The sequence below is a fragment of the Coregonus lavaretus genome (assembly GCF_964263955.1).
Source record: "Coregonus lavaretus genome assembly, contig: SUPER_35_unloc_2, whole genome shotgun sequence".
NCBI classification, from domain to species: Eukaryota; Metazoa; Chordata; class Actinopteri; order Salmoniformes; family Salmonidae; genus Coregonus; species Coregonus lavaretus.
Genome location: NW_028167180.1, coordinates 5,035,240 through 5,048,273, shown reverse-complemented (window position 1 = coordinate 5,048,273; position 13,034 = coordinate 5,035,240). Strand labels below are relative to the sequence as shown.

At 43.1% G+C, this 13,034-nt stretch overlaps 1 protein-coding gene across 1 annotated transcript in view; it reads right to left on the bottom strand.

Annotated features, from left to right (window-relative positions):
* Nucleotides 1-3,425: 3,425 nt before the first annotated feature.
* Nucleotides 3,426-13,034, bottom strand: part of LOC311110120 (uncharacterized protein) — a 30,037-nt gene continuing 20,428 nt past the window's right edge. Inside the window, exons 9-11 of the mRNA XM_084188689.1 lie at nt 4,488-4,612; nt 4,293-4,402; nt 3,426-4,094 (exon numbers count right to left, since the gene is read on the bottom strand). Coding sequence (XP_084044815.1) covers nt 3,962-4,094; nt 4,293-4,402; nt 4,488-4,612 — 368 coding nt within the window. The 3' untranslated portion in view covers nt 3,426-3,961. The remainder of the gene's footprint in view (nt 4,095-4,292; nt 4,403-4,487; nt 4,613-13,034) is intronic.

Sequence of the window (13,034 nt, the reverse complement as noted above, 5' to 3'; positions counted from 1 at the left end):
TTGGTGACTATGGTCCCAGCTGCCTTGAGATCATTGACAAGATCCTCCCATGTAGTTCTGGGCTGATTCCACACCATTCTCATGATCATTGCAACTCCACGAGTTGAGATCTTGCATGGAGCCCCAGGCCAAGGGAGATTGACAGTTATTTTGTGTTTCTTCCATTTGTGAATAATCGCACCAACTGTTGTCACCTTCTCACCAAGCTCCTTGGCGATGGTCTTGTTGCCCATTCCAGCCTTGTGTAGGTCTACAATCTTGTCCCTGACATCCTTGGAGAGCTCTTTGGTCTTTGCCATGGTGGAGAGTTTGGAATCTGATTGATTGATTGCTTCTGTGGACAGGTGTCTTTTATATAGGTAACAAGATGATATTAGGAGCACTCCCTTTAAGAGTGTACTCCTAATCTCAGCTCGTTACCTGTATAAAAGACACCTGGGAGCCAGAAATCTTTCTGATTGAGAGGGGGTCAACTACTTATTTCCCTCATTAAAATGCAAATCAATTTATAACATTTTTGACATGCGTTTTTCTGGATTATTTTGTTATTCTGTCTCTCACTGTTCAAATAAACCTACCATTAAAATTATAGACTGATCATTTCTTTGTCAGTGGGCAAACGTACTACATCAGCAGAATGATCAAATACTTTTTTCCCTCACTGTATATGGGTAAAATTTGCTATCTAACCAACAACAGTAACAATGTACAGTACCAGTCAAAAGTTTGGACACCTACTCATTCAAGGGTTTATCTTATTTTTTACATTGTAGAATAATAGTGAAGACATCAAAACCATTAAATAACACATATGGAATCATCTAGTAACCAAAACACTGTTAAAAAAATATAAACATATATATACATATTTTATATTTGAAATACTTCAAATAGCCACCCTTTGCCTTGATGACAGCTTTGCACACTCTTGGCAGAATTGGTATCAAACCCATGGTTTCTATGTGTTTGCCATTCTACTTGCTCTGTTCCAGCCGTTATTACTAGCCGTCCTCCCCTCAGCAGCCTCCACTGATGTATATACTTTTACATGAATCATACATGAATCTCACACACACCATGCCTAAGGCTGTCTCTCTGATATCTGGAGGTCATTGCCACCTGTCCTACTGTAGTCAATGATTAGTCCCAGTTAGTTTAGTAACAAAATCATAGACACTGTTTTCATAACTGATGGTTATTTATGACCCAACCCTTCATTCTGGTGATGTCACCGCAAAGAGGTTAAAAAGATATGATTTAAAATGGAAACAGTAACATTCACACTCTATCCATAAGTGGCAGAGAAGTGTCTTGTCCTTCTAGATTCCATGTTAATATTAGATAAAGTATAAAACAGAGTGTCTTGTCCTTCTAGATTCCATGTTAACATTAGATCAAGTATAAAACAGAGAGGTGTCTTGTCCTTCTAGATTCCATGTTAACATTAGATCAAGTATAAAACAGAGAGGTGTCTGGTCCTTCTAGATATCATGTTAATATTAGATCAAGTATAAAACAGAGAGGTGTCTTGTCCTTCTAGATTCCATGTTAATATTAGATCAAGTATAAAACAGAGAGGTGTCTTGTCCTTCTAGATATCATGTTAATATTAGATCAAGTATAAAACAGAGAGGTGTCTGGTCCTTCTAGATTCCATGTTAATATTAGATCAAGTATAAAACAGAGAGGTGTCTTGTCCTTCTAGATTGCATGTTAATATTAGATCAAGTATAAAACAGAGAGGTGTCTTGTCCTTCTAGATATCATGTTAATATTAGATCAAGTATAAAACAGAGAGGTGTCTGGTCCTTCTAGATTCCATTTTAATATTAGATCAAGTATAAAACAGAGAGGTGTCTTGTCCTTCTAGATATCATGTTAGATAAAACAGAGAGGTGTCTGGTCCTTCTAGATATCATGTTAGATAAAACAGAGAGGTGTCTGGTCCTTCTAGATATCATGTTAGATAAAACAGAGAGGTGTCTGGTCCTTCTAGATATCATGTTAATATTAGATCAAGTATAAAACAGAGAGGTGTCTTGTCCTTCTAGATATCATGTTAGATAAAGCAGAGAGGTGTCTGGTCCTTCTAGATATCATGTTAGATAAAACAGAGAGGTGTCTTGTCCTTCTAGATATCATGTTAGATAAAACAGAGAGGTGTCTGGTCCTTCTAGATATCGTGTTAATATTAAATAAAGTATAAAACAGAGAGGTGTCTTGTCCTTCTAGATTCCATGTTAATATTAAATAAAGTATAAAACAGAGAGGTGTCTTGTCCTTCTAGATATCATGTTAGATAAAACAGAGAGGTGTCTGGTCCTTCTAGATATCATGTTAGATAAAACAGAGAGGTGTCTTGTCCTTCTAGATATCATGTTAGATAAAACAGAGAGGTGTCTTGTCCTTCTAGATATCATGTTAGATAAAACAGAGAGGTGTCTGGTCCTTCTAGATATCATGTTAGATAAAACAGAGAGGTGTCTGGTCCTTCTAGATATCATGTTAGATAAAACAGAGAGGTGTCTGGTCCTTCTAGATATCATGTTAGATAAAACAGAGAGGTGTCTGGTCCTTCTAGATATCATGTTAGATAAAACAGAGAGGTGTCTGGTCCTTCTAGATATCATGTTAGATAAAACAGAGAGGTGTCTGGTCCTTCTAGATATCATGTTAGATAAAACAGAGAGGTGTCTGGTCCTTCTAGATATCATGTTAGATAAAACAGAGAGGTGTCTGGTCCTTCTAGATATCATGTTAGATAAAACAGAGAGGTGTCTGGTCCTTCTAGATATCATGTTAGATAAAACAGAGAGGTGTCTTGTCCTTCTAGATATCATGTTAGATAAAACAGAGAGGTGTCTGGTCCTTCTAGATATCATGTTAATATTAAATAAAGTATAAAACAGAGAGGTGTCTTGTCCTTCTAGATTCCATGTTAATATTAAATAAAGTATAAAACAGAGAGGTGTCTTGTCCTTCTAGATATCATGTTAGATAAAACAGAGAGGTGTCTGGTCCTTCTAGATATCATGTTAGATAAAACAGAGAGGTGTCTTGTCCTTCTAGATATCATGTTAGATAAAACAGAGAGGTGTCTTGTCCTTCTAGATATCATGTTAGATAAAACAGAGAGGTGTCTGGTCCTTCTAGATATCATGTTAGATAAAACAGAGAGGTGTCTGGTCCTTCTAGATATCATGTTAGATAAAACAGAGAGGTGTCTGGTCCTTCTAGATATCATGTTAGATAAAACAGAGAGGTGTCTGGTCCTTCTAGATATCATGTTAGATAAAACAGAGAGGTGTCTGGTCCTTCTAGATATCATGTTAGATAAAACAGAGAGGTGTCTGGTCCTTCTAGATTCCATGTAAGATAAAACAGAGTACAGAACAATAATGTACTAGACAGGAAGTGTCTTTAATCTGGGTTAAATGATTTATTAAAATAGCAGGACGTAGACATTGTTTATGTTCTGTATGATAAAAGCACAAGAAGCAAACATACAGTATATCTGAAACATATACAGTCATTTCAAATGTATTTAGTACTGTAAAACTTAACAGTAATTGATTGACAGCGGCTATTGAATGATATACCCCTATTATACAACTCATTGTTTGACATATTAATAAATGATTGTGTGTCAGCTTGTGTAGAGGACATGTGTTGGTCATGATTGGTTGCTCATGGTCACGTGATGAAGTAGCCCCGCCTGCAACTTCAAAATCAGTGTCTCGGCCCAAAAGGGAATTTCCTCTAACTAAGAGGTTGTTTTCTCCCGTTGGAGACTCAGGTTCAGATCAGCGTGTGTGTGTGTGTGTGTGTGTGCGCGTCTGAATGTGTGTTTGTCTCCTACCTGTAGTTCAGAGTACCATTCTACCAAATCACACCAGTCTTCAGACCATCATTAACATAAAGTAGATTAATCAGCAGTGCAGAGAAATTACCTATGAGAAGCCTATTTCTCACAGATCCATTGTTGTGGAAATGAACATTTATAATCCCTCCATACTCTTTGGCCTGATGACAGGTAAGAGATTTCCACACAGTTCTCCACTCCACCACCACCAGGCTCTCCACTCCTCCAATAGCTGCAGTAGAAACAACAGAGTTAGACTGGCCACTCTCTCTGAACCTAGAGTATGAACAACACAGAGAATCAGTCCTACTCCTTACACTGTGGTCAGTGTTATTGCAGTAGTCTCTTACCTTGGGGTGGTCAGTGTTATTAGAGCAGTAGTCTCTTACCTTGGGGTGGTCAGTGTTATTATAGAGCAGTAGTCTCTTACCTTGGGGTGGTCAGTGGGGTGCCGTCCACCCATTTCCAGGTCCCCTCAGTAACAGAGTGAGTCAGACCAATCCAGACATAATGGACTGATTCAAACCCATTGATGAATGCCTGTTGTGGTGGCACAGAAAAAGCATTGTTAATAATACATGATGGACAAATAAATACAGTAGTTCTCTCTGTCTCTGTCTCTCACCTGTTCCTCTTCACTGTTAATGATCACCAGGTCTGCTCCTCTCTCCAGACAGTCCTGTCTACTCTCAGTCCAGGATTTATTCTCAGTAGAGAGATAGTAACATCTGGAGCCAAACCTTCTCCATCCTTCATGACAGGACCCTAGAAGTTTAACATTTTTGCTATCTTTGACACTCGAATGTTACAAAAAATAATGTATGAAAAATAAAAAAAGAACATGACATAGAAAAGTAAAAATATTTAAATAAAATATTCTAATAAACTCTTCCAATGAGCTGATTGAGATGTCACCTTGCAGCTTTAGGTAATAATTCAAATGTTCTGGGGATTTCACAGAGCAATTGTTTCTGTGAATTGCCTGTTTGCCTATAGCTTTTACACTGAACAAAAATATAAACGCAACATGCAACAATTTCAAAGATTCTACTTAGTTACAGTTTATAAGGCAATCAGTCAATATTGCCCCACTCCACATCAATGGCTGTGCAAAGTTGCTGGATATTGGCGGGAACTGGAACACGCCGTTGCACACGTCGATCCAGAGCATCCCAAACATGCTCAATGGGTGACATGTCTGGTGAGTATTCAGGCCTTGGAAGAACGGGGACATTTTCAGATTCCAGGAATTGTGTACAGATCCTTGCTACATGCAGATGAGCTTCCCTGAGATGATTTCTGAGAGTTTGCGCAGAAATTATTTGGTTGTGCAAACCCACAGTTTCATCAGCTGTCTGGGTGGCAGGTGAAGAAGCCAGATGTTGAGGTCCTGAGCTGGCGTGGTTACACGTGGTCTGTGGTTGTGAGGCCGTTTGGACGTACTGCCAAATTCACTAAAACGACATTGGTAGAGAAATGAACATTCAATTATCTGGCAACAGCTCTGGTTGACATTCTTGCAGTCACCATGCCAACTGCATGCTCCCTCAAAACATGTGAAGAGTCGTCGTTGTCGGGTGAGGTTGTGTCTCTCTCTGGCGGGCGGTAAGCTTAGCTTATATGGCTTATATACATAGTTTGGGCTTTGTCGAGTAAAGCTTAAACTATGTATTTAGATTGTAGTTAGGTATTGTAGGTAGTTATCGTGGGTTGTTGTATGTAATTATTGTAGGTTAGTATTATATTCGGCTGAGCCCGGTGAAGCACGAATCTAGCTAACCCACTACCTGGACTAGCTAGCGGGTAGTTACTGGTAACTATTAGCAACTGTGGATAGTTGTTTCACGCCTGAGAGTACCTGTAATTACGCCAGCTAGCTGCCTACAATAATTACATACAATAATGCCTACCATTCAGCTGTTTTTCTAACCTCATTGTCTGAAGCGTTAGTGGCTACTGTGCTTGAAATTTAGCTAGCTTGTTGCTACCTGGATAGCTACTAAACAATAGCTGGAACGACCTAGCGAACAGACGCGAACTGGCTGAGTCAATTCAGTGGCTAGCTTTGCACTTGGCTAGCTAACAGTAGCTACTAGGGGTAAGTTATAACCTATATTTGTGTTTTGTTTTTACATACTGGTAGCCAGAGTCGTTCAAGGGAATTCAGGACATTTGTGACTAGTTAACGTTAGCTTGGCTCTCTCTGTGTGTTCGTGCCGTGGGAGGAGGGGTTTCTTCGGTCTGAAAGTAATGGCTAGCTAGTATGCTAACTATTCTAGCTAACTAACTGGCTGAATAAGTTGACAACGGACTTGCTCAAGCTGTCGGGACTAACCCACAACGTTAGACACGGACACGAATGATCTGCTTGGCGTGTTGACACACTGGTGGTTTGTTGTGGCCGAGTATTGGTGCTAAACCGTGTTGTTGGAGTCTGGCATGCTAGTTGGCTGTGGCGTCATATGACTAGGTGCCCTGGACGATTTTCACGGAAGAATACTGTACCAAGTTAGCTAGCTGAATAAACTAAGTTAGTCTATTCCTAGAAAACATTGAACCGCTGTAGTTTACAACAATTATAGTTTGAGGTGGAAGTTGGGAGAGGCCCCGCTCTCTCCTTTCCCAGATGTTTAGTTCATTTCATTCCGATCTCCTTTGCATTATTGTAGACATTTTCTGTAGCCTGTCAACTATGTGTCTGTCTATCCCTGTTCTCTCCTCTCCGCACAGGCTATACAAAACGCCTCACACCACATGGCTGCTGCCTCTCTAACCTGGTGGTCCTGCACGCACCACCCACATGGAGTTCCAGGTCTCAGGCAGCCTCTGGAACTGCCGTTCTGCTGCCAACAAGGCATAGTTTATCTCAGCCTATGCTACCCTCCAGTCCCTCGACTTCTTGGCGCTGACGGAAACATGGATTACCACTGAAAACACTGCTACTCCTACTGCTCTCTCCTCGTCTGACCATGTGTTCTCGCATACCCCGAGAGCATCTGGTCAGCGGGGTGGTGGCACAGGAATCCTCATCTCTCCCAAGTGGACATTCTCTTTTTCCCCTGACCCATCTGTCTATCTCCTCATTTGAATTCCATGCTGTCACAGTCACTAGCCCATTCAAGCTTAACATCCTTGTCATTTATCGCCCTCCAGGTTCCCTTGGAGAGTTCATCAATGAGCTTGACGCCTTGATAAGTTCCTTTCCAGGGGATGGCTCACCCCTCACAGTTCTGGGTGACTTCAACCTCCCTACGTCTACCTTTGACTCATTTCTCTCTGCCTCCTTCTTTCCAGTCCTCTCCTCTTTTGACCTCACCCTCTCACCGTTCCCCCCCTACTCACAAGGCAGGCAATACGCTTGACCTCATCTTTACTAGATGCTGTTCTTCTACTAATCTCACTGCAACTCCCCTCCATGTCTCCGACCACTACTTTGTATCCTTTTCTCTCTCGCTCTCCTCCAACACTACTCACTCTGCCCATACTCAGATGGTAATGCGCCGTCGCAACCTTCGCTCTCTCTCTCCCGCTACTCTCTCCTCTTCCATCCTATCATCTCTTCCCTCTGCTCAATCCTTCTCCCTCCAATCTCCTGATTCTGCCTCCTCAACCCTCCTCTCCTCCCTTTCTGCATCCTTTGACTCTCTATGTCCCCTATCCTCCCGGCCGGCTCGGTCCTCCCCTCCTGCTCCGTGGCTTGATGACTCATTCCGAGCTCACAGAACAGGGCTCCGGGCAGCCGAGCGGAAATGGAGGAAAACTAGACTCCCTGCGGACCTGGCATCTTTTCACTCCCTCTTCTCTACATTTTCTTCATCTGTTTCTGCTGCTAAAGCCACTTTCTACCACTCTAAATTCCAAGCATCTGCCTCTAACCCTAGAAAGCTCTTTGCCACCTTCTCCTCCCTGCTGAATCCTCCTCCCCCTCCCCCCTCTCTGTGGATGACTTCGTCAACCATTTTGAAAAGAAGCTTGACGACATCCAATCATCGTTTGTTAAGTCAAATGACACTGCTGGTCCTGCTCACACTGCCCTACCCTATGCTTTGACATCTTTCTCCCCTCTTTCTCTCCAGATAAAATCTTGCGACTTGTGAAGGCCGGCCGCCCAACAACCTGCCCGCTTGACCCTATCCCCTCCTCTCTTCTCCAGACCTTCTCCCTTACCTCACCTCGCTCATCTACTCATCCTTGACCGCTGGCTATGTCCCTTCCGTCTTCAAGAGAGCGAGAGTTGCACCCCTTCTCAAAAAACTAACACTCGATCCCTCTGATGTCAACAACTACAGACCAGTATCCCTTCTTTCTTTTCTCTCCAAAACTCTTGAGCGTGCCGTCTTTAGCCAACTCTCTTGCTATCTCTCTTAGAATGACCTTCTTGATCCAAACCAGTCAGGTTTCAAGACTGGTCATTCAACTGAGACTGCTCTTCTCTGTGTCACGGAGGCTCTCCGCACTGCTAAAGCTAACTCTCTCTTCTCTGCTCTTGTCCTTCTAGACCTGTCTGCTGCCTTTGATACTGTGAACCATCAGATCCTCCTCTCCACCCTCTCCGAGCTGAGCATCTCCGGAGCGGCTCACTCTTGGATTGCGTCCTACCTGACCGGTCGCTCCTACCAAGTGGCGTGGCGAGAATCTGTCTCCGCACCACGTGCTCTCACCACTGGTGCCCCCCAGGGCTCAGTTCCAGGCCCTCTCCTATTCTCGCTATACACCAAGTCACTTGGCTCTGTCATATCCTCACATGGCCTTTCCTATCATTGCTACGCAGACGATACACAACTAATCTTCTTTCCCCCTTCTGATAACCAGGTGGTGAATTGCATCTCTGCATGTCTGGCAGACATATCAGTGTGGATGACGGATCACCACCTCAAGCTGCACCTCGGCAAGACGGAGCTGCTCTTCCTCCCGGGGAAGGACTGCCCGTTCCATGATCTCACCATCACGGTTGACAACTCCGTTGTGTCCTCCTCCCAGAGTGCGAAGAGCCTTGGCGTGACCCTGGACAACACCCTTTCGTTCTCTGCTAACATCAAGGCGGTGACCCGATCCTGTAGGTTCATGCTCTACAACATTCGGAGAGTACGACCCTGCCTTACACAGGAAGCGGCACAGGTCCTAATCCAGGCACTTGTCATCTCCAGTCTGGGTTACTGCAAATCACTGTTGGCTGGGCTCCCTGCCTGTGCCATTAAACCCCTACAACTCATCCAGAATGCCGCAGCCCGTCTGGTGTTCAACCTTCCCAAGTTCTCTCACGTCACCCCGCTCCTCCGCACACTCCACTGGCTTCCAGTTGAAGCTCGCATCTGTTACAAGACCATGGTGCTTGCCTATGGAGCCGTGAGGGGAACGGCACCTCCGTACCTTCAGGCTCTGATCAGTCCCTACACCCAAACGAGGGCATTGCGTTCATCCACCTCTGGCCTGCTGGCCCCACTACCTCTGCGGAAGCACAGTTCCCGCTCAGCCCAGTCAAAAGTGTTCGCTGCTCTGGCACCCCAATGGTGGAACAAGCTCCCTCACGACGCCAGGACAGCGGAGTCACTCACCACCTTCCGCAGACACTTGAAACCCCACCTCTTCAAGGAATACATGGGATAGGATAAAGTAATCCTTCTAACCCCCCTTACCCCACCCCCAAAATAGAAAAAAAAAATATATACAGTGGGGGAAAAAAGTATTTAGTCAGCCACCAATTGTGCAAGTTCTCCCACTTAAAAAGATGAGAGAGGCCTGTAATTTTCCATCATAGGTACAGGTCAACTATGACAGACAAAATGAGAAAAAAAATTCCAGAAAAATCACATTGTAGGATTTTTTATGAATTTATTTGCAAATTATGGTGGAAAATAAGTATTTGGTCAATAACAAAAGTTTCTCAATACTTTGTTATATACCCTTTGTTGGCAATGACACAGGTCAAACATTTTCTGTAAGTCTTCACAAGGTTTTCACACACTGTTGCTGGTATTTTGGCCCATTCCTCCATGCAGATCTCCTCTAGAGCAGTGATGTTTTGGGGCTGTCGCTGGGCAACACAGACTTTCAACTCCCTCCAAAGATTTTCTATGGGGTTGAGATCTGGAGACTGGCTAGGCCACTCCAGGACCTTGAAATGCTTCTTACGAAGCCACCCCTTCGTTGCCCGGGCGGTGTGTTTGGCATCATTGTCATGCTGAAAGACCCAGCCACGTTTCATCTTCAATGCCCTTGCTGATGGAAGGAGGTTTTCACTCAAAATCTCACGATACATGGCCCCATTCATTCTTTCCTTTACACGGATCAGTCGTCCTGGTCCCTTTGCAGAAAAACAGCCCCAAAGCATGATGTTTCCACCCCCATACTTCACAGTAGGTATGGTGTTCTTTGGATGCAACTCAGCATTCTTTGTCCTCCAAACACGACGAGTTGAGTTTTTACCAAAAAGTTATATTTTGGTTTCATCTGACCATATGACATTCTCCCAATCCTCTTCTGGATCATCCAAATGCACTCTAGCAAACTTCAGACGGGCCTGGACATGTACTGGCTTAAGCAGGGGGACACGTCTGGCACTGCAGGATTTGAGTCCCTGGCGGCGTAGTGTGTTACTGATGGTAGGCTTTGTTACTTTGGTCCCAGCTCTCTGCAGGTCATTCACTAGGTCCTCCCGTGTGGTTCTGGGATTTTTGCTCACCGTTCTTGTGATCATTTTGACCCCACAGGGTGAGATCTTGCGTGGAGCCCCAGATCGAGGGAGATTATCAGTGGTCTTGTATGTCTTCCATTTCCTAATAATTGCTCCCACAGTTGATTTCTTCAAACCAAGCTGCTTACCTATTGCAGATTCAGTCTTCCCAGCCTGGTGCAGGTCTACAATTTTGTTTCTGGTGTCCTTTGACAGCTCTTTGGTCTTGGCCATAGTGGAGTTTGGAGTTTGACTGTTTGAGGTTGTGGACAGGTGTCTTTTATACTGATAACAAGTTCAAACAGGTGCCATTAATACAGGTAACGAGTGGAGGACAGAGAATCCTCTTAAAGAAGAAGTTACAGGTCTGTGAGAGCCAGAAATCTTGCTTGTTTGTAGGTGACCAAATACTTATTTTCCACCATAATTTGCAAATAAATTCATTAAAAAACCTACAATGTGATTTTCTGGATTTTTTTTCTCAATTTGTCTGTCATAGTTGACGTGTACCTATGATGAAAATTACAGGCCTCTCTCATCTTTTTAAGTGGGAGAACTTGCACAATTGGTGGCTGACTAAATAATTTTTTCCCCCACTGTATATATTGTAAAGTGGTTATCCCACTGGCTATAAGGTGAATGCAGCAATTTGTAAGTCGCTCTGGATAAGAGCGTCTGCTAAATTACGTAAATGTAATGTGACATTTATGGCATTGTGTAGTGGACAAAACTGCACATTATAGAGTGGCCTTTTATTGTCCCCAACACAAGATGCACCTGTGTAATTATCATGCTGTTTAATCAGCATCTTGATATGCCACACCTGTCAGGTGGATGGGTTATCTTGGCAAAAGAGAAATGCTCACTAATAGTGATGTAAACAAATTTGTACATACAGGACATTTCTGGGATCTTTTATTTCAGCTCATGAAACATGGGACCAACACTTTACATGTTGCGTTTATATATTTTTTCTTCAGTGTATGTGTGACATTTTCACATTAAATGTAACTTTTGCAACTACTATTTAAATCACACATTCAATAAGTGAGTAGCTTTGCACGAGCCTTGGCTTGAGAGAGTCCGGAACAGCTCATAGGATCTAGGCTCCTGCTCCTGTTTCTGTAGCCTGAGGCAGCTTGATGTACAAGTAAAAACTTCCAATGTATCTGACCTCTAATCTCTTCTAGAATTACTTATCATAAAACGAGGTCAATTAGTTACATTACACTTCAGATGCCCCCCAAAATTTTATTTTGTGTATGTTAATTGTCATAGTTTTTCTTAAGACATATACAGTGCTGCTTGAAAGTATGTGAACCCTACGGGGCTGGCTATTTTTTGCTAAAAATAAACATAAATCCTTATCTAAAGCCCAAATCAGAAATAAAGACATTCCAAGCAAATGACAGTTTTTTTAAATTTATTTTTTAACAAAAGTGGTTTATTTACAGTCAGGGAAAAAAGTATTTGATCCCCTGCTGATTTTGTATGTTTGCCCACTGACAAAGAAATGATCAGTCTATAATTTTAATGGTAGGTTTATTTGAACAGTGAGAGACAGAATAACAACAAAAAAATCCAGAAAAACGCATGTCAAAAATGTAATAAATTGATTTGCATTTTAATTAGGGAAATAAGTATTTGACCCCCTTTCAATCAGAATGATTTCTGGCTCCCAGGTGTCTTTTATACAGGTAATGAGCTGAGATTAGGAGCACACTCTTAAGGGAGTGCTCCTAATCTCAGCTTGTTATCTGTATAAAAGACACCTGTCCACAGAAGCAATCAATCAATCAGATTCCAAACTCTCCACCATGGCCAAGACCAAAGAGCTCTCCAAGGATGTCAGGGACAAGATTGTAGACCTACACAAGGCTGGAATGGGCTACAAAACCATCGCCAAGCAGCTTGGTGAGAAGGTGGCAACAGTTGGTGCGATTATTCGCAAATGGAAGAAACACAAAATAACGTTCTCCCTTGGTCTGGGGCTCCATGAAAGATCACACCTCGTGGAGTTGCAATGATCATGAGAACGGTGAGGAATCAGCCCAGCACTACACGGGAGGATCTTGTCAATAATCTCAAGGCAGCTGGGACCATTATCACCAAGAAAACAATTGGTAACACACTACGCCGTGAAGGACTGAAATCCTGCAGCGCCCGCAAGGTCCCCCTGCTCAAGAAAGCACATATACAGGCCCGTCTGAAGTTTGCCAATGAACATCTGAATGATTCAGAGGAGAACTGGGTGAAAGTGTTGTGTTCAGATGAGACCAAAATGGAGCTCTTTGGCATCAACTCAACTCGGCATGTTTGGAGGAGGAGGAATGCTGCCTATGACACCAAGAACACCATCCCCACAGTCAAACATGGAGGTGGAAACATTATGCTTTGGGGGTGTTTTTCTGCTAAGGGGACAAGACAACTTCACCGCATCAAAGGGACGATGGACTGGGCCATGTACCGTCCTTCCCTCAGCCAGGGCATTGAAAATGG